We start from the raw sequence: 22,379 nt of genomic DNA, 5'->3' as shown, positions 1-22,379 counted from the left end.
GGGAACCCCAGGACTAGGCTGATAGCCCGGGGCTATCCGGGCACCCCTGGCCGGTGGGTGCCGGGTTGATTGTGTAGTGTAGTGAATTACAAAGAGTTAGAAACATTGTCTTTTGCTGTGAAACTACAGGTCCCAGCAAGCCTTCCCCACAGGCTGGTACTTTGAGAAGCACAAGTACCAGCATGTGGGGCATTACGGGCCCGCTGGTACTTGTAGTTCCACAGCAAAATAAATATTAAAATAAACACAAGACACACACACCGTTGAAAGTAAAAGTTTATTAAAACATATATGCACACACACAATCTCACATACTCACCTATGTATCCATATGTGCCTAATACGGGGGACCCCTACGTCATTTGTCCCCTGTATTTAGCACAATCAGGACTGGGTCTGCAAAGTCTGGTGCTGGTTGTTGTTTTTGTGGGTGGGAAGGGGGACCGCTTTTTTTTTTTTTAAACACAGCAGCACATATGGATGTCACTGATCCGTCTGTGCATATGTGTTTATTTTTATCACACACAGATGCAGGCATCACGGATCTCACTGATCCAAGCCTGCATATGTCTGACGCCGCTGAGTCCCTCAGCTCTCACCGCCGCCACAAACGCCAGTATCCCCCTCCCCACCGGGTCCCGGCCACAGCTAACGGCCGCTTCTCCCCCCCCCCGGGTTCCACCGCCGCTACCGCCTGCAAAGGACAGCCATCTTTGTGCACCCAAGTGAAGCCACAGTGAGTACACCTGCAGAAGGCACCTACTGAGGCTGCGCCACAAGTTGTACCTCCCTATTTCTGTAATGGGGCATTAGTGAGGTAATAGTTTAAAAACTGTAACTTTGTCAATTACCTGAACCCCAAAAGCACCTACCCTGGAACAAAAGCTACCTAATAAAACCCCCTGAGTTATGCCTTCCGAAAAATCCCCCCTAGAGAACAGCACAAAGTGGTCCTAATTGAGAGTGGCCGAAAAAACTGACAGTTGGAACTTTAGATTACTCCCAAATCCTCATTTTTTATTTTGCCCTGAAATTTGGCATGCAGCACTGAGGGACAGTTCTACCCGTCCATGCCAAATTTCAGCTCGGTTTCTCCAATAGTTTTTGAGGTGTAACCCCTTAAACATCATGCCCCCCTCTCTGGAGTTCTCATTGGGAGAATTACGCTTTTTACAATTCAGCCTTATAAGGGCACGACTGTGCCCTTATAATTCAACTAAGCAAATAAAGCATGTAGGTGCTATACGCAGCAGGTACAGTAACAATAGACCCACCTAACTTATTACCATCTCTACCCATTTATAGTATGTACCATTAATTATTCTCTTTTTTGCCATAGACCAAAGCACCACTCCTTAAATCCATCGTTATTCAGATTTTCTATTCATACAGATGAAACAAAGTTTAGTTAGAGACTCAAATGGGTCTGAGTTGGGAGCAAAACAAAGCAAAGACGCAATTTTGTATCTGGACAAACCATGTTGCATATGCAATGGGCGCAAATAAATGTTTTTCATGCAGGGTAAGTTTTGGCTGCTTTTGCATGCAGTCCATAAATACTGTACAGCTTTATTTTTACACTGCAATTTAGATTTGCGCTAGAATGCGCATCTGCCAAATCTAAATTTCTCTGCACATTTTAAAACTGCCCCACCTGCAGTGCAAGAGGTAAAGTGAATCTTTGTTTGCTTTGCTCCCAACTCAGAATGAGCCCGAAAAGAGAATAAGGACCCCAAGCGGTGTTCCTGTGGGGAGATCCAGCATGCCAACCTTACTTCTGGAAGCATCGGCACGTGCCTTTGGTCTAACTGAACTATGCTCCATCTGTAGTTTCATGCCAGGAGCTTTTCTGTATTCATAGAATATTAATGCTCGTTTCATTATTAGCTTCTAAGAGCATTGAAGTAGATATTCTGTACAATAACACAGTAGCACAGTGATTGCATATCTTACTGTTTCATAAAACTGTATCTGCTGTTCCAGGTACAGGCGAATTACGCTGTTATAATCATAAATTCGATTGGAGTGAAAGTGATTCATTTCAGCTGTGGACAAAAAAAATAAAGTGTAAAGTTGAGAAAAGATACTTTTGATAAAAATTTAAAGTAATTGTTGTATTGCAATGTATAGCAGATATATTCATCAGGATGTAAACATATACTTTACCTTGAAGTGCAAATGACATTGTGCTTACTCGTTTCACCATGTTTGACTTATCCTGTTGTGTAATTTTACTGGTAGCCACCAATTTATCACTTTCTTTAACTTTATCAATTGCTGCCTGCAATGAACAAACCACAATGGAATAGTGAATGCGAAATATAGAGATTTAATTGTACAACACTTCATTTAAATGAGATGTCTACTATTTTTTTAAAAACATGTAGGTGGAGCTGTATCAAATCTTAGAGGATAAATAGAAATAGGACATAGAAACCAATCAGCTTCTAGCTATCATTTATCAAGTACACACTATAAAATGATAGCTATAAGCTGCTTGGATGTTATGGGGAACTTCTCTACCAGTCATCTTTAGAAGGTTTGATACATCTGCCGCATAATCCCCAAAATATAATAATTTGCAAATATTTTAATTTATTTTTATCTGTCTGCCTTATGGATGTAAAACCACATTTAACAGTGCAAGCTTCTCTACACGGTCGTCCATCTCTTTAGTGAACCTGCTGACTGTTTTACACTTCTGTTCTCTGGGCCTGTTCAGACCCGGTCGCAAGCGATGAGCACTCGCAACCGGGTCGATGGTGGCCCGCATGCGCGAGACCCGGCTAGCGACGGGCAATCCTTCGCTCCGGGTCTCGCACCAAAGGGGGCAAGCCGTCGATGTTGAGTGACAGCTCGCCCCCATTGGTGGGCGGGCCGGGTTGGGTGGCTGCCCAAACGGAGGCGTTCCCATGAGAACGCCTGCCGTTTGGTGGGCTGTTAGAGCCGAAAGCTCTCTGGGGCTTGCGATGAACGAGACCCTACCACAAGATTCTCGTCGCAAGTACGATGGTCGCGATGGTCTTGACCATCATCATGGCCGCTCACTATAGCTGTGAGCGGCCAAGAGGCCGCTCCAAAAAAGCGAGCGGCTCTGAATCAGGCCCTCTGTACGAGAAAAGCAGATTTTGGTTAATATCCCAGATGGGGTCAAATTGGACATTAATCAGGATTGGACTATGTATTGGCAGGTGAAGTCTAACTGGGTTAATTCCTGTGTTGTTGAGATGCCGGCTGTCAAACGACCGACAGCAGCATCCTAATGCTCAGAATCTCGACGGGGGCTGAGTAAGTATCCTAGCCCTCCCCCCTTCACCCTCTAACCCTCCCTTCCTGCATCCTAACCCCCCCCCACCCCGCAACCTAACCCTACCGGTTAGTGCTGAAACCTAACCCTCCTCTCTTAGGCCCATATTCAATTAGAGGCGAAAATCTGCGATCCATGAAAAGTTTTCACCAATGCGCGGTTTTCGCCTGTTTCCGAAGTATTCAATTCCAGGACATTTTTGCCTAGGCGAAATCTCCATAGGCAAAAGCAGGCGAAAAAGTTTCTCCACCCAAAGGCAGGAGAAAAGAAATGCAAAATCCATATTTTGGGGTACAAATGTATCGACTTGGTTCAGAACCCTTTGGAATTTTACATTTTTGGATTTTTAAATACAAAATAAATGACTAATTAGGCAAAAACAAAGGAAAAAATTATCTTAATTCACCCCCAAAAAATACATCATTTTTGGGGTGAGAGTTAAAAAAGTATTTGAAAATTGGGTTTAAATAAAAGGATAGGTATTTTCGATGCTCTATGGATGGGACAGGTGATTTTAGGATTGCAGGAGGCTGCAGCAGGTGTATTTTTTAAATTTTTTTATTCAGCACTTTACAAACATCAAAATATACTAGTATCCATTTACATGTATCCCCAATTTAACTACAGTAATTATTTTTCATAAAATACATTGCTTAATATATTTTGTCAACACTTATGCAATAATCCATATAACAGCCCTTTGACTCAAAATAAGATCCCTAATTACTTTTATTATGGCTAATAATACACTTCTATATTGATTCCCTGGGTGAGTTTGGCTTTATTGGGGGTACAGACTGATTTCCCCCCAAAAAACTGACCTTTTCGCCAGTTCCGCTATTCGCTGCATTTACCCATAAGCGTTTTCACCTATTTTACAATTGAATAGGGTGAAAAGCGGGTGCGCGCATTGAGTAAGCAGACGACAACTTCACCTCAAAACACGTGAATGAGGCAAAAACATTGCACTTTTCGCCCGAGCTTGGCTTTTCGCGGCTAATTGAACCTAGCTCTTAGTGTCTAATCTCAATCCTCCCCTCTTAGTGCCTAACCCCTCCCAGGTGGTGCCTAACCATAACCCCCCGTCCGCAGACTAACCCTAACCTCCCCCCTCCCACAGCCTAACCCCCCCGTGGTGCCTAAACCTATCCCTCCCCCCGTGGCTAACAGCTAACCCGGCCCGCTATACTTACGATTGGGATGCCGGCTGTTGGGATTCCGGCGTCGGCATCTCAACTGATGTTGTGATTGGTATTCCAAATATAGAGGCATCATGGGCAATACACACATAGGTAGCCAGGATATTGTACTTCATTTTCCTCAGGGAGAGCCTGAGGAAAATGAAGTACAATATCCTGGCTAAAGCATCAATGGTTTAATAGGGACATCTAATTAATAATGTGAACCTATGATTCATCAAGTCAAATGACTATAGGTTGTGACATTTGAAGTTGCCTTGAAGTCGTGTAACAACAGAACAGGCAGGAGGTTGCATGACTTTACAGGATTATATTTTATATTAATACAATAACCTATATTCTAAATATAATATGGTTGCAGATGTTTAAGAACATCAGGTTGGCATAAGATGAGGAACTCAGCTAGAACATATGAATACACACTGAAGCACACTGAGGACTATACCAGTGACACCGAGTCACATACATGTACGAAATGCTTCATGTTTACGTAATGAAAATAAATGTCCTAATGCACCTTGTGGGCAGAGATAATATCAGGAAAGCAGCTCAGGAAACCTTTGTACTCCGTATTGGTTTCCATCAAGTAATGCAGATCTTTCTTCGGCTGGAAAAACAAAACAAAAAATACATTATCCTATTCTATTTATATCTAATTTACTTTGGTAAGCATAATACAAATGGGAAATGCCGACCGCCAGCTTCCCGACTGTGATATCCCGGCAGGGTACGAATGACAGGCGTCGAAATCCCGACACCTGTCATTAGACCTACGCCGGGAGCATACCAGGCAAAGGTAAGCCGGGCGCAAACAGCCGTGTTTTAGGTTTCAGGGCTCCCAGGAGGACTTAGGGTTAGGCACCCCGCCAGGAGCGTTAGGGTAGTGGAAGGGGGAGTTAGCGTTAGGCACCCCCGGGGGGAGGTTAGGGTTAGGCATCCCCCCAGGAGTCTTATGGTGCATACACACGGTCAGATTTTTCTTCAGATCTGAACGATAACGATTTAAAAAATCGTTCATATCTGAAGGAAAATCTGACATGTCTGAACGATGCGCGTTCCCGATGGTCAGATAACGATATCTGACATCTAATGTGTTTGCAGTCAGATTTGGACGATTCCATTCATTTTAATGCAGTCAAGAATCATTCATAGGGCCTGATTCAGAGCCGGACGCTCTGACCAGAGCGCTCGCTTTGAATCAGGGCCCTCCTACCGGAAAATGGAGCGGCCTCTTGGACGTTCGCATAGCTGTGGGTGACCACCCACAGCTTATGCGAGCGGCCAAAAAGATGGTCGCGAAGGTCATGACCATCGCGACCATCGGGCTTGCGATGAGACCCTGCGGTAGGGTCTCGCTGGCGCAAGCCCAGGAGTGCTTTTGGCTCTATTAGAGCCAAAAGCACTCCCACTGACATCACTAGTGATGTCAGTGGGGCCGGCCCCAGACGGTAGACGTTCCCATGAGAACGCCTCCGTCTGGGCAGCCACGCCCCCGGCACGCCCACCAAAGGGGGCGTGCTGTCACCCACCATCGACAGCACGCCCCCTTTGGTGCGAGACCCATAGCGACAGCTTGGCTGTCGCTATGCGGGTCTCGCGCATGCGCACGACGGAGCTCCCTCCGTCGTGCGCATGCGCATTAGGGCACCATCGACCTGCTTGCGAGCGGGTCTGAATTAGGCCCATAGTTCAAATCGTTCAAATCGTTGGTCAAATCGTTCATCTAACAAATCTGACCGTGTGTATGCTCCATCAGGTTTAGGGTGCGGGGAAGGGGGTGGTTAGGTTTGGATACTTACAGGGGGGGTTAGGTACTAGGGGGGGAGATTAGGGTTAGGCACCCCTAAAGGAGGGTTAGTGGGTGGGGGTGGGGGGTTAAGCAATAGCTCAAATACTTACCTTCAGGATTTTCAGGGTTGCCGGTCTTCCGCTGTCGAGATTTGAACCGTCAGACATATGTCTGGCGGTAATTCATACCGATCCCATTAAGGGGATATAACCACTGTATAACTAAAGTCAGTCTTTAATAACGTCCTCCTCCCAGCATATTCATTAGACATATTAATTAGAAGTCTTCTTATACACAGGTATACATGCATGAATTAACAAATGATTAATGTGTTGATCCAGTGAGTAGTATGATTACCAATGTGCAGTCAGGAAAGTTTTTCATAACTGTTTTAGAAGATAATTATTTTAACCTAGATGAAAGTGTAACCAATGTCTCTCATTGGCATCCATGCATTTGTTGGTTTTAGATGAACACATGAGAAATACAGCAAATTGTACATGATTTTCTTACACATTGATCAGGGCACCATTCCATTAATTGTGTGGAATCATTTAAAATAAGAAAAACGTAGCGTGATTGCAAAGAGGTCAATGCAGACCACTGCAATCTTATGTAGGTGCTGTAATGCATAGCAAGTTATGAAATATAGCACAGATAAGAGAATAAATATGCTATAAGACTTGATTGCTGCAGGTTCCAGCGTATTGTTTGGTAAGTTACTTGAGCAGCGATAATTATAATTATACCTTTACATATTAGATTTCAAATGAAAAGTGCATAGATGTAAATAATCTTTAACAGTAAACAACTACAGCATATGTTACCATATATGCATATTGGCTGATTTATCCAGGTGTAAAATACAAAGGTTGTGACATCAGTAGAGGTTTTATTAACTCTTTATGCTCATTAACCAAATTGTAAATTACTTTCAGATCAGTTCAGTATCTTACGTGTCTAGCTTTACCTGCTCTTCCACCAGGTTGGCAATTGCTTCATACGTCTTCCCTGCTTCCGTGATAGCGCTGTTTAAATCAGTTTCACCTGTGGAGCCAAAGCTTTAGTAATTATTATGTACTCATTATGAAACCTTAACAAGGAACATTTTCCTTCTATTTGCATTTTAATCAGAGCTATGACAAGTAGACAGAGCTGTATTAACCAATAACCAATATATGTGACACCCGAAAATAAAAGGCCACAGCATATGGCAAGCAAACAAATAAAAGGATGACGCAGATACCTAGATAGCCACTGGTGCTGAAAACTTGTGACAAATTCTGTAAAGCTTTTCCAATCTTCTGATATTCCTTGGGTAATGCTTTTAGGAAGAGATACAGTAACAATGTAACCATGTTGTTGATAGACAATAATATGCAATTTCATTACATCAGATAATATTTTCATTCTATTTATTGAATCACAATTTTTCTTTTTCCATTCTTACTTTTTTTCTAATGTAAATGTAGTGGCATGCAAAATCACATCTTGTAATTAAGACAATTTAGTATGGAAATGCTATGTAATATTGTATATGCTGTATATTATATGCACTAATTCACACATTTGCTTTAATGAAAAATATGCAATTTTGACATCATATCAACAACACATATTCATGGCTGATGATAGATCCAAGTTAACAGAAGGATCTCTGATGTCACAATCATGTGGGGAAAATAAACCTGTGGCGAGCGAAGCGAGCCACCGTGCCTGAAGCGTTGCGAGCGAAGCTAGCCCGCGAGGGCGAGGGTACACTTTCTGAACCTATACCTTAATAATGTTTTGCAAGTGTACTTCATTTTTCAGAATAATTTGACAATGAGGGTATTTAATTTTGCCTCCATAAAGGAACCCATATGGCTACACAAAAAAATCTCATTAAAACACAAACAATTCTCTGATCATTTATAGTAAAAGAAAATAAAAATAAACTCTACTAATAAACAGCGTGTATTTGCTCTGTAAAAAGTTCCAAACTTAAGTACAGAGTTCAAAAGTAGAATATATATCCACGGTAAACTAAATTGTATGTATAGAATTTGGTGCAATAATTTTTTGGACTATTTAGTGCAGTAAACATACGTCCTGTGCATCGTTTCCAGTGCTCCTGGCCCACAGTGAGCAAATCTTTCACTCCGTCATCCATCGCTTTAGTAAACCTGCTGACTGCTTCACACTTCTGGTCTCTGCATGAGAATGGCACATTTTGGTTAAAATCCCCCATGGTAGCCTCATGACTGTTATAAAACATTAAAAACACTGCAAAATGTATATTTTAAGAAAATACATTTTCCTGTCACCAGGTGCAATTGCAGAAAATGAAAATAGGACTCTATAAGTTCTAGTACAGAACAACAGCATATGCATTAAGATAAGGTAATTAGTATGGGGAAACATGTTAGAGGGAAACAGTGTGTCATTTAAACCTTGCCACAGCTGTCAGATGCAGTTAGTTGCAGACATAAAAGCTCTACTCAAGAAACTGGTTTTACCAAGTAGAAAAGAAGATTTGTTAAAATGTTTGGCATTTGTACTTTTATGGTGGGTGATATGCCAGCCCTTGCTCTGCCCTGGTTACTTCCGCAAAGCTGCCAAAAATAAACACAGCATAGTGGCTTCATGCACTGGTGGAGTCTTATATGGGTGTAGTGGGTGGACGGCAGAGGCTTACTTGGTGTAAGGCACATTCTGTATATATTGCAGAGAACTAGGGCATATGACATTTGCTTTCTATAATAGTATACCATAGGTATGGCATATGGGATTATAGATGGTCATGTATAAAAAACATAATTGTTTTAATCCACCATGGATCTCTTGACTGGGATATAACTTTTACAGCAGCAAATGCAAAGCAAACATTGCTTATCAGTTACCTACATTTGCTTTAGATATGCTTCTCCGTCACGGGATGTAGTCAAGACCTCGCGGCCGCCGGTCTCTATGCAGACGCTGAAATACCGACAAGGGAGTTAAGATAGGCGTCGAAATGCCCACGCCTATCTTAATCCTGATGCCGGAATCCAGGAGGACTCGTTCCCTAACTAGGTAAGTTCGGAGCGCCCATCCTCTTAGCCGCAGGGGAAAGGAGGGCGGGGTTAGGTTTAGGGCAGCTAGCGGGGTTAGCGTTAGATTTTGGGGAGGGAGGTTAGGCTTTGGCACCCCTAGGGGTGATGGTTAGGGTCAGGCACCACTGGGGAGGGGTTAAGTTTAGGCACCAGGGCTGCCATCAGAAATTGTGGGGCCCGGTACCGACAAAATAGGCAGGGCCTCTGGGGGGGACAGGGCAAAGGTGAGCAGAGCTACACTGGGGCGGGGGGGGGCATCAATAGTTGTGTAAATCAGTTTAAAAATTCTCAGTGTTTTGGGCTGTGGTTTATTATAACTTGTCAAACTATCATAAAATATAATATATGAAACTACACAAGTCAAAACTGTTGTAAGTTTATACACAAAACCAAAATCTATACTAAATATATATAGGGAAAGCAATGTCGATTCTACAAATACACACACATATATACTTATACAGTGCAGGAACCACATAAAATACATTGAAATATCAAAATAAGAAGGAAGCAAGATGTCGAACACTACAGTTTGTACCATACTGTCACCTTGTGGTTTTGTCATGTGTGCGGGGGTACAATTTCACACGTGTCAAGCAGATGAACAAAAACAAATGTTTTTACTAAGACACTAAATATTTCCCCTTACTCCCCCAGCCGTGAGCCTAACCAATTTCTGCGTTTCAGAGACTATTATTTTTTGTATGTGTTTGTTGGATGCAAATCTCATTCTCTGTTCTTGTGCAGTTTGAAAAAACAATATCACAGTTCTATTTCTCTTATTTTGTATTCTAGGTGCAATTCTTCCACTTTATTTTGTGTTCTCACCAATTAAAGTTGATATTACTTATACTAGTAGGTTCACCACATGAATTGGTGGGGACCACGTATTGGTTGCAGCCCAAGACTTATTGTAATCTATATCCGCCCATGTTTGAAGTGTCATATTTGTACTGTATCAATGAACTGGTTAGTTTTTCTTTTTACCAAATGCAGCCTACCTGTACTATAAAATGTAGGGAATACTAAAAAAAGACAGGGATGAATCCTGCACTAGTATCTTTATCATAATTAATATCTTCAATGGTCCTTATCTCAAAATAGCTCAGATCTGTGGTAAATGTCCCTACCATATAGTTAAATGGCTACTGTAATACTGAAAAATGGACTGGGCAAAGTGAAAACACAAATTAAATTTAGGAAATAATGTAACAAGTCTGCAGAGTAGAATGCGTATAACGAAAACAAGTACATTCTTTAAATGGCTAATAAAATTTGATGAAAACAATCTGAGGGATTATTGTTGGTGACCAGTGGGTTACAAACTTCAAAAAGCAACTCCATAATCTTTTAGCCACTGCTACTGAGCCAACCACTAACCAGACCTATTTGTTGTAATCTGGTCATATGCATGGGGCCAAAGCAATGGGCCCACCCTAATACACTCGGCCCTATGAGGTCTCCCATTGTATAATCCACTACCAATTGGAGGGACTGTGGGCACCGAAAGAAATTACTGCTAATGGTTGCAGAGGAATACAAGTAAGGAGTTGTTGGTTTATAAAATGTTACATTTCTTTACCAAAGCACATTGAGTCTCATTCAGACCCGGTCGCAAGCGCCGATGCGTTCGCAACTGGGTCGATGGTTAGCCCTGCGCACGCGTAGCGGTTGCACTATGTGTGCGCAAAGCCCCAGAGCGAGAGCGAAACTCTCTCGCTACGAAGCTCTCCACAAAAGGGGCGGCTGTCGATGTTGATCAACATCGACAGCGGTAGATGTTCCTTAAGGAACGCCTACCGTTTTGTGGGCGCCTGCACTGACATCATCAGTGATGTCAGTGGGGAGCTTCCTGCTCGATCAGAGCAGGAAGCTCCCTGGGGCTTGCGGTTGCCGAGACCCAACCTTAGGGTCTCGTCGCAAGCCCCGAATGGCCCATCAACCTGGTCGGTCGCTAAGCTGTGGGTGGTAACCCACAGTTTAGCTAGCGACCAGGAAGTCGCACTAAAAAAAAGGAAGCGGCCGCCCTCATTCAGAGAGAGCGATCGCTTCTTGCGACCGCTTACTGAATGAGGGCCATTGTCCCACACCCCTTTCTCTGTGTAAAAAGCATTGCAAATTGTGGGGTTTTTCTTTACAACATTTTTGCTGTGCAATGCAAAAGCAAAGCTCCTGTGGTTTCAGCAAGCTACCGCTCAACACTGAAACAAAACACCCCACTTGTTCTGTACGAGTCATTTTATCATTCTAGCTACAAGATGGTGACATTAATAGACCATAAGAAATATCGAAGTTAAAATGATTCACTTAAAATGGATAAATGACAATAAAAGTTTTGTCTATTTGGAAATGTTTCTGAAATCACATTTTGGAAGTACAATATTATAGTGATCTGTGATTTCTGCCATGTTTGAACACCGTAAAATACAAGATGTATCTGAACACAAACTGCATTTAAACAAATGCTATATTCCTCTAATTGAGAAAACAAAACTTGTAAGTAAGTTTCAGAGTTAAATGACTGACCTAAAATCATATGTTATACAATGGCAATTGCATTATAGGGTGAGGAGGGACCTCAACTGTTTTACTTATTTCTTTTTATATCTTGTGCTATAAAACTGAGATATGAAAGAATGACTTGTAAGATAGGTGCTCTTGTAGAAAACAAACATGATTTATATGTTGATAGTTAAGCCAACGGCTACTTTAACAAACAGGAAATCCTGGAATTCATTAAATCTGGCTGATGTGTCTGATGGACTGTAGGACTATTTCCTGTTTCATACAACATTGAAACTATTATCTGAATAACATTTGAATAAACAAATAATTCTAAAACATATACTGTCAGCCATAGACAAAATAACTGGAAAAGCTTTCCAGTTTCAGATAGTCTGCATTCATTCAATTATATAATCTTAATGAACTTATTTATGTTTCAGTTTCCCTTATATGTTTCTCACCAAGTTACTTATATCATCCAGGCAGTGATTTTTTCCATTGCCCATGGATGTATGGTATATTATGTGGATATTCAAAACGTCAACATGAGAAAATCGACACTGAACATGTTGAATGTTCATAATGTCGACATTCAGCATTTCAACACGGATTTAATGTAGACACTGACATTCTGACATTGAAATGTCAACAGATTCAATTAGCTACAAGGTTTACCGATGTCTAATTGTGTTCATTGGGGAAAATGCATAGGTGATTGAATAGCTCCGGACGTTGAACAGAGCTTTACCCGCACGGTAAACACTGCGGCTAATTAATACTGCCACAATGCTTTCTTTAGTGTAATTCTATCCCTAACCCTAATAGAAATGTCGACCTTATGACAGCATTGACATTTTCTATGTCGACATTCTGTCGATGTCGACATTTTGGAGATGTCAACATTAATGATGCCACCATTTTCACTAAGCCAACATTGTCAATGCTGACCTTCTGGTGTCGACATTTTGATGGGATAAGTAGCGAATACATACTATCGATGGATAGGACACAGCTAGTCTCTCTACACGCATATAATTGCACCCACAAAACAGTTTTGTGTCTCATCAAACTAGGTCACAGGTTCTCAAACTCAGTCCTCAGGACCCCAAACAGTGCATGTTTTACAGGTCTCCTAACAGAATCAGTGAAATAATTAGCTCCACCTGTGGATTTTTTTAAAAATGTGCCAGTGAGTAATGAATACACCTGTGCTTCTGCTGTGACCTGAAAAACGTGACCTGTGTGGGGTCCTGAGGACAGAGTTGAGAACCACTGAACTAGGTCATATAACAATATGTGGGTTAGCACACATGGAAGCCAGGAGGTAGCAAGTAATCTATGTCGGCCAGGCTGGATTTAGCAGAGGCCCTGACAAGCACATTTTTTTTCAGCCTGCTCCAAAATATGTGAATTTAACAGAAGTTACATTGATTTAGCCACGCGATTGCACGATAACGACATTGTTATCGTGCAATCACATGCAAATCGCGCATGCATCGGGCATGTTTTGGTCGGAAGCGTGCGACATCGCCCATACATGCTGGTCAACCTGACGACCTCGTCAGGTTCAGCATGTGCAGGGATGAGGGATGTGCCGGGACTGAACGAGTGAACGTTCAGTCTAGGCACATCGCTAGTTATACAAACAAGAGCACAATTGCAATGCCGTAATCGTGCTCTCGTTTGTATATCTACAAGTGGATACCCGCCTTAACTAGGTGTGGTGGCATTACTTAAGGAACATTTTTTAGCGGAGATGGGGATGAATTGCTCATTCTAGTGCCACTGCATATGGCTCTCTGACAGAACTATATTACAGAATTTTGAAGTTAAAGATGTGTGGCTATTAGGTAGCTTTTAGGATACTAAGAAATGTGTCGCTACATAATCTAAATGCAAATTCAGAGCTGTCAAGGACCCTCTCTCAATAACGAATTAATGCCCTATTTCTCTACTTAACGCTGATTTGACAATCTTCGCCAAAATTCTTGCCAACGGGCTAAACTTCTTACTTCCTAACTTAATCCATCCAGACCAAGTGGGCTTTGTACCATCCAGGCAGGGACTCGACAATGCTAGATGCACGGTGAACATTATTCACCATATTAATGTATAACATCTCCTCGCCTTTGATAGGGTTTAATGGCCTTTATGATTCAAACACTTCTCCAGTTTGGTTTTAAAGGCCGATTTTTGCAAGCCTTTAACACAATCACTCTACTGCTGTACTTGCTGGAGGCCTCCTCTCGGATTCTTTTGGCATTACAAATGGTACCACGCAAAGATGCCCTCTCTCGTCTCTCATATTCGCTCTGGTTGTTGAGAAACTCGCCTGCAGAATCAAGGCTAATCCGGACATCACTGGCATTTCTATTGGTAGCTATCTGTCACGACCAGGGTATCTCTTCCCAGGTGCCGGCAGTGCTTACCAGTGCGGACGCTGTGGTGTGGCCCTTCCGGCGGGGGAGCTGGTGCTTGGAGACTGGCACTGGGTGTGCGGGGGTCTGATGTCTGTGAGTCCTGCTGACAGGGGTAAGGCCGGCAGCATCACCATGCTGCGAGTGTCTGGGCGCGGCCATCTTGCCTCAGGTCATGCGACATAGTGGGCTTATCCTGATGTATCAGGTGATCTCTCCCAGCCATTCCAGCTCTGCTACTGTGTACTTAAGGGGGTTTGGAGCTCCCTGTAGTTGCCCGTGCAACGTGTTTCACAGCTTGCTGTGAGAGAGTTCCCTGTGCTCCGAAGCCATGTTCCTGTTCAGATGCTATTTCTGCCTCCTGTCAGCTAATTGGCTACCACAGATCTCCCTGCACCGCTCTGACCAATCCAACAGTCTCCAGTCCGAGGGGGACTGCCCCGTCTCCCACTGGGTACCCACTCCTGTGTTTTGAACCTGTCGTTAACCCCTCGTGCAGCCATTCATTAAGGATATCTCATTCAAGCCATTCTGCAGGATATCAAGGATATCTCATTCAGCCATATTTGCATTATTCCTGGATTCCACTTTAGACATCTCTGCCACTTTTCTGGACATTGACTTTGTTCTCTCCCACTACAGTGACATATCATCCACATACCCCAGTTCTAAGTTTATTCACATTTGGACTAATTATTACCTGTATATTTTCATATCTACCAATAACTATATAAAACAACAGACTTTCCAATTTAAATCTGTTCCTGCTTTTACTTCTGTTTCCACCCTGGGTCCACAAAAACTCCAGTCCGTAACACTATCATTATAAACTCTCTTTATGTCAATGATGTCCTCCTTACCCTGACTAAACCGCAGACTTCCCTCCCCAACTATTTTCATAAACTGTCCCTCTGTGGACAGCTATGAGGATATAAGGTCAACCATAATAAATCTGAGATTCTACTTTTTCACCTCCCAGAGCCTTTGAAAAGATTACTACAGTTAAACATTGACCTTATGTGGTCAAGTATCTCGGGGTCCAAACAACTAAAACCTATCACCAGCTATGTAAGACTGAATGTCCCAATTTGTTAAAGGTGATATATTATGCTGGAGGAAATATTCTAAATCCTGGGTGGGCCTTATAAATGTGATAAACTTTAATGTTCTTCCCAAACTGCTGTACTTTTTTCAGGCACTCCCTGTGGCAGTACCAACTCGGGTGCTCACTTCTCTTCAATCCTTCCATTGCAAATTTATCTGGAACAATAAAAAAATCTTGCATGCATAGGGATATACTGGCTAAGAAGTCAATCGGAAGAGGGCTAAGTCAATCTAAGATCTCTAAATATCATGCCTGGGACTGCCCTTTAGATCCCTATGATCGCACTCACGCTGTCCACCTAGGATTACCTCAATAAATAGTATATTCTTTCCGAATATCCCTCCCTTCAGACTCATCTATTGTATCACCCCTCCTTCCCTCCTGGTCAGTCACCCTCCAGCGCAGCTATCTGTACAGAAGCCGGTATTACAGGTTTCCGGCACATTGTCGGTAAATACACTCAACAATCATTTACAGATATTCAGGACAAATATCATAAACCCCATTCTCATTTCTACCAATATCTTCAAATTCGACATTTTGTATGCCCCTAGCTCTCTGCTGCCTCATCCCATCACAACCCTTCACTGATAGAAAGGCTCTGTATTTACCGACCCATTGATAGGGTAACATCAGAACCGTATGTAGGTGTTCTAGATGCTGAAGATAACAGACACGAAAAGAAAGGCAGCACAAGACCAGTCCATTAGAAAGACATATTCCCAGTTAAGTGTTATAACAAGACTGTTCAAGTATTCACCTGAAGAGCACTGAATCTGTGTTACATAACCATGGGGTGAATAATATTTACAAAATGATGACACCAAGCTAAAGGCCATAATAAAGCATGCACCACTAGTTATACTTAATACAGTAACACAGAGATTCTGAGTTAAACAAGAATATTACACTTCAATGATGTCCAAATCAGGTGCCTCTGGTTCCACTGTGCAGAAGATCATACTGCCGACAATTTCATCTTTCTCTGCTTTCCTCTTTCCAGTCTTCCACTCCTTACAATGTTGAAACGATGCAAAAAAAAAAAAAAAGAATACAAAATGTTTATTACAATCCAATGGAAGTACAGAACTGTATGAGACATCAAATAAGGCACTTGGTGCAGAGTTAAATGTACGCGTGTTTGCATCTTGCATGTCTTCACACTACATAATTGACGGAAACTTGTGTACTTAAGAACGAGACTAAGCAGTCTCGTATGCACTTCAATCACATCTACACTGAGCTGTGGGCTATGCAGAGATGGACAGAGTACATGCTTCCAGGCGTTCCTTTTGCATCAAGTATAGGCTGATGCGAGTGCACACTCAAGACAATGACCACTAATAATCCGATAGGGGACAGTTATGGTGCCATACACATGGTCAGATTTTCCTTCAGATCTGTACAATAACTATTTAAAAATTTGTTCAATCGTTCATATCTGAAGGAAAATCTGACATATCTGACATGTTTGTCAGATGAACAATGCGCGTTCCCGCTTGTCAGATAACGATATCTGACATCTGATGTGTTTGCAGTCAGATTTGGACGATTCCATTCATTTTAATGCAGTCAGAAATTGTTCAATCGTTCAAATCGTTGATAAATACATATCTGACCGTGTGTATGCACCATTACACTGCAAGATGTGTAAAACTCTGCAAAGCAAATCAGCTTTGCTACCTTAATAGTTCTGAATACTCACCTGTATGTACTGATATAACACATTGTACAAAGGTCTAATACAGTTCCCATATCGGAGCAACATACTATAAAGTGACTACTGTTGTTTATTAAATGTTAAGGCACTTTATGGTACAGTATGTTGCCCTATACAAGAATTTTATGTTGGTTGAATCATGAATATCCTTTTGTATATCAACCTGGCTATCACTGAATATTCTTTGTATATCGACCACTCTAGCTCTGTATATTCTGACCAAGCTTAAAGTCAGTCTGGAGAAACTAAAACTATTAGGCGTATAGAAACTTCAACAATTCCTAAAAAGAGGACTGGCAGAAGTCAACAATTTTTAACTTAACAGTATTCTGCACCAAACATGCTACATACGCAAGACTGACAAAAATAGTGGACATTTTTTAACAATAAAATTGATACAAGAAATAAAACGAGGATAAAATATACACAATATTTTAAAAAAATCCATTTTATTACACAATCTTTTCTAATCTTTTTTAGCTGATTAACTGTATACTAGATTTTAAAATGTATCAATAAAGGTTTTGTTCTAGATTTACATGTGTTCCACCGATGAGTTGTAGGAATTTACCTACTATATTTTCTCTTTTTTTGTGAATGGCTACACTGCCCAATTACACACTATATCAAGGATATAAGGAAAGGAGGAAGAGGTGTAATCAACACATAAGACACACATGTAAATAAATCCTGCTAGTGCTGTTTCTCTTTTGGTTAGCTCATCTCCAATTACTGCTGATAACTGGGAAAAGTGTTCTTTTGTTTTTGTAAGGATGACTAGACAAGCAATAAAAAATATAGTGGTCGCTCACATCAGCTTAATGGTATTGCGCAGGTGCTTGTAAAGGGCGGGGTTTACTCTGAACCACAGAAAAAAAGGGTGTTCCCTCCAGCACACTGCAACAATATCAGCAAAAATACTTGATCCCTACATAATAATAGGTATTAGTTGCATACATTTGCAATTATATGATTAAGCACCGGGCCAGCGTCAAGGCTCCTCTATATTGGCGTCCCTAACATTCAGGGGTTCACATCTGAGGCGAAGGGCACCCCAAAAGAATCCAGCCAAGGACCATCCCCATTCACACGAAAAGGAAAAAAGAACTAGTTTAAATATGCAGCTGTCGATATACCTTCTCATCTCGAAAGTTAAGGAACTGCTGGAAAACATCACTCTCTGATACAACAGGATGGCGACACATTCGAGACAGCCAACCCTGTAATCTCTCCATGCGCATCTTTATAAACTCTTCTTCAAAACGGCCTGTAATGTAAGAGGCAAATAATTAGAAAGAACCCGTACATACACCCTGTTATTTACATTACAATGCAAACACTGTAAACTGTTGCTTTCTACTGCACTATGCTGGGGGATTTAGATTGCATTAAAAATCTGTGATTAGCTTCACATTATTATTATTATTATCAACATTTTCACACCAGCATATCCCGCAGAGCTTTAGAAATGGAAACAAATACAGTAATGAAACAAGACTGGGGGGGCCTATTCATCATTACTAAACTTTCCGTGGAGGTAATTAGGTTTAGAACTCGCATGGAGTTCTACCTAATTACCAGAGGAATTAATCATTCCTCCTCCCTATAACTATCTATTCCGAAAAGCTGTCATTTTTGCGATGACAGCTTTTCAGGAAATAGATAGTTATTCCTGCCTGCTCTAACTTACCGCAGCAGGAAACAGTGCTGCGCATGCGCTGTTAACTTCGTTAACCCAGAGCATGCGCAGCACTGCCTACACATGCGGTAAGTTTGTGTGTCCCCCCTCCACTCACCTGCCCCCCCTCCCCCCCGCTCATCTGTCCGCGCAGCAGCCTCCGGCTCCGTCCTGCTGGTCTGTCACATGGTCTCCTAGCAGACCACAGTACAGATTAGAAAAAAAAGGTTTTGTTTTTTTTTTCTAATCTTTATTGTGTTCTGTTGGGAGAACACAGTGTCCGACCAGCCTCCGGAGCCAGAGGACGCACCAGACCGACGGAGGGAGACGTTGGGGGACCTGTCCAGCTGGAAGCAGGTAAATTTCACCTGCTATTCGCCACCTCACAGTGGCGAATAGTAAATCCATCAAAATCCAAAAATTCATAATTTTCGGAATTTGATGAATACCATAATTTTCACATCCCCAATGTATGGGGAGTGTGGAAAGTAACGCAGGGTGACTTAGCAAGGAGATATCAGTGATATCAGTGATATCTCCTGTGCTAAGTGGCTTCATGAATACTAAAATAACGTTATTTAAGGAAAATGTCCTTAAAACCATTAATTTAATGTTGATGAATAGGCCCCTGAGTCTTAACAAATAGAAAAAGTAGTAACAGGTGCTGCACGCAACTCTACAATCTACAGGAAATGTGTCCGATACATTACATTAAATGCAACATACTGTATTTTAAGCTGGGTACACAATGGAGCAACCGGCAAACAGTCTGATGTTCAGGGCTATTTGCCTTCTCCCTGGACATCGCATGATTGCCAGTACACATTACCCGATTTAATGAACGACGGAACGATCGCTCATTCCGTCCACATTAATATGTATGGCACAGCATGCGATATCAAGTGATTGACGCACATGCGACTTTGAGCACGCGAATTGGGCATACACACTGCACGGTATACCTGATTTGGCCAAATCGAGCAGATTTCGCTCCATTGTGTACCCGGCTTTAGTCCAGCCAGATATCAATAAGGATACACTTGGAGCCACAGTTGCAGCAAGTGCTGTGATTTCAGCTATTTAGCAGCCAGATTTAAAGAGGCAAATTATTTTCCTTAGGCAAAATGTCTAAAAACAAATTTCAAGTAAAAAGATAGAAAAAGAATAAACAATAAAACAATTTGCAATTGACCACAGTTGTTTTAGGTGTTACTTTTAGCATGTAAGAAACCACATCTCTACTGTAAAATAACATGTTAACGTGAGTTTACAAATATAATTTATCCTATTATCCTAACCTAATCTGTATACAGTATGTATAATTTGGGAGGGAGTGGGGCATTTTATTTCTTTTAACATATGCATTTTTTTTTTACTAAAACAGAAAAAAAGCAAAAGCCGGCAGGATCCTAGCTACAGCTCTTAACACAGTTGTTTTGCAGCTTTTTTGTTGGTGGGATCAAGGTTGCCAAACTGAAGGGCATCGACGGAAACTTACAAAACAGCATCAATTCCGATGCTTAACAAAGATTGTATTTTGCCGGCAAAATCCATCGGTTTCTAAACACCGGCCAACCAAATATTGCCCCCACAAACTGCCAGCAAAACCCATCAATTTCTTAACTACGGTCAACCAGATATTTACAAAATATTCAAATGTATTTTAGTAATAAAAAGTGTTGCAAAACAGTTGCCACCGAACTTGACATTGTGAATTGATAAACGGCTAGAAGATTTATGACAGAAGCAGGGGCGGATTGGCCGTTACCTACAGCGGGAAGATTCCTGGTGGGCGGATTGGTTTGTGGGACCGCTTGTCACCTGTGGCCCCGACCCCCTTAGCACGTCACCCGCTCAAGGCTAAGGGGTCCATTTACTAAACAGTGTTAGGAGAAGTGAAAAGTGATAAGGTGCCAGCCAATCAGCTCCTAACTGCCATCTCACAGGCTGTGTTTGAAAAATGACAGTTGGGAGCTGATTGGCTGGCACCTTATCACTTTTCACTCCTCCTAACACTGCTTAGTAAATAGACCCCTTAGTCTTTTTCTTGACAGGCAGCCCGCTAGCTGTCTGTCACAACCAGCAGTGCCAAGGCCCGGGCCGCCCTATTTTTGTGACACTATGTATGTGTGTGACTATATGTATGTGTATAAGTGTGGCTATGTGTATAACAGTACGTATGTAAGTGTATATGTGTGAGACTGTATATGTGTAAAACAGTACATATGCAGTGTATGTGTGCATACCCCCCCATCCATCACGACTGAGGTGCGACAGTCCTGTTTTTTTGGGTGCTGTCACACCTGTGGGCTGGAAGAAAGTTAGTGAGGGAAGCCAAGCATCTAGGAAAGTGATGTGCATACCCCAGCATATAATGAATTGGGGACGTGCTATGTGACCATGCTCCATTTTCATTAGCATGTCCTAGGCTTGCACACAAAAACTTGATCGCCCATTTACTAAATGTTGTCCTCTAGGGCCCCTCAGTCTTAAGTGCCCCGGGCCCCCCCAAAGCCTTAGTCTAGCTCTGCCTCCGCCCAGAGTCTCCCATTCAGTCTGTGCAGGGATGCAGCAGTGCAGCTCCCATTATGTTTTTATTTCATTATTTTAATTATTTACTCCCCTTTTTCACATGTATGTACAGTATGAATCCTGGTGGTGCAGGCTTGCAGCAGTGTTTAGTAGTGACTGACACCGTTAAAATAGTTAAAGTCACATTTTAATATTGTCGGCATACTGGTGCCGGGAACCTAGCTTCCATGTATGCAGTGACGACACTGCCCTATGTATTTCCTCTCTTCACATTAATAGGGGGCCCTGAATCTCTATCTTACCTTTGGCCCTGTGGGGTCTTAATTCGGCTCTGTCATCACTTGCCGCATCCAGTCTGTCAGTCTTTAAAAAAAATGTCCTACAGCATGCAGAACTGCACTGGCTGATAGGAGGAGATGGATTTCTGTCTGGGGGAGAGGGGGGTAATTTAGTGCTAAGGAGAGATGATGACCTATCTGGGGAGGGGGCTATTATGTTCTAGGGCAGGAGGATTGCACTGGGGTGACGCAGGATGATGTTGCAGGGGAGAAGCATGGGATAGCACTGGAGAAGCACATAGTGGGGATGGGCTGGAGGAATACCAAGACAATGGTACTGGAGACACACAAATAGGACAGCAGGACTCCTGGTACCATTAGAAGAAAAGACTGGGGGACAGTAATCTTCAATAAAGCAACAATTCTAATGAAACCATATTACTGATACAAATGGTATCAAATTAGCAAATACTGTATATTTTATTAATATAAAATTGTTTGATAAGGGAAACGCACTTTTTTTTCCTGCCCCAAAACTTTTGTTACTATGTATTCTCTGGTTGAACCTCTATTGCATGATGATGACATTGGCTTTATTGCGACACAAACGTGATCACCTGCATGAATAGTGAATACTGCCTGCCCAAGGAGGATCAATTTCTTCAGAGGATCCCCGTTGCAGTGAAATCAAATAGGTAAGAAAAACTCATCTACTTGCTCGCTGTGCTTAGTTACTGCAGAGGGGAACTGGAGGCATATCCATCAACTCCTGTAG

General features: G+C 42.1%; 1 protein-coding gene across 3 annotated transcripts in view; it reads right to left on the bottom strand.

The window, feature by feature from the left end:
* The window catches only part of SNX9 (sorting nexin 9), a 225,173-nt gene that overhangs the window by 7,658 nt on the left and 195,136 nt on the right, over positions 1-22,379 (bottom strand). For all 3 annotated transcript variants that reach the window (XM_088457395.1, XM_088457396.1, XM_088457397.1), the window contains exons 10-17: positions 18,253-18,383; positions 16,306-16,409; positions 8,384-8,487; positions 7,542-7,619; positions 7,266-7,342; positions 5,024-5,113; positions 2,167-2,281; positions 1,954-2,045 (exon numbers count right to left, since the gene is read on the bottom strand). In XM_088457395.1, coding sequence (XP_088313521.1) covers positions 1,954-2,045; positions 2,167-2,281; positions 5,024-5,113; positions 7,266-7,342; positions 7,542-7,619; positions 8,384-8,487; positions 16,306-16,409; positions 18,253-18,383 — 791 coding nt within the window. The remainder of the gene's footprint in view (positions 1-1,953; positions 2,046-2,166; positions 2,282-5,023; positions 5,114-7,265; positions 7,343-7,541; positions 7,620-8,383; positions 8,488-16,305; positions 16,410-18,252; positions 18,384-22,379) is intronic.

The sequence above is a fragment of the Taudactylus pleione genome, unplaced genomic scaffold (assembly GCF_031769625.1).
Source record: "Taudactylus pleione unplaced genomic scaffold, aTauple2 ptg000760l, whole genome shotgun sequence".
Classification (NCBI taxonomy): domain Eukaryota; kingdom Metazoa; phylum Chordata; class Amphibia; order Anura; family Myobatrachidae; genus Taudactylus; species Taudactylus pleione.
Note: the sequence above shows the minus strand (reverse complement) of the source record. Positions and strands in the feature narration are given on the sequence as shown.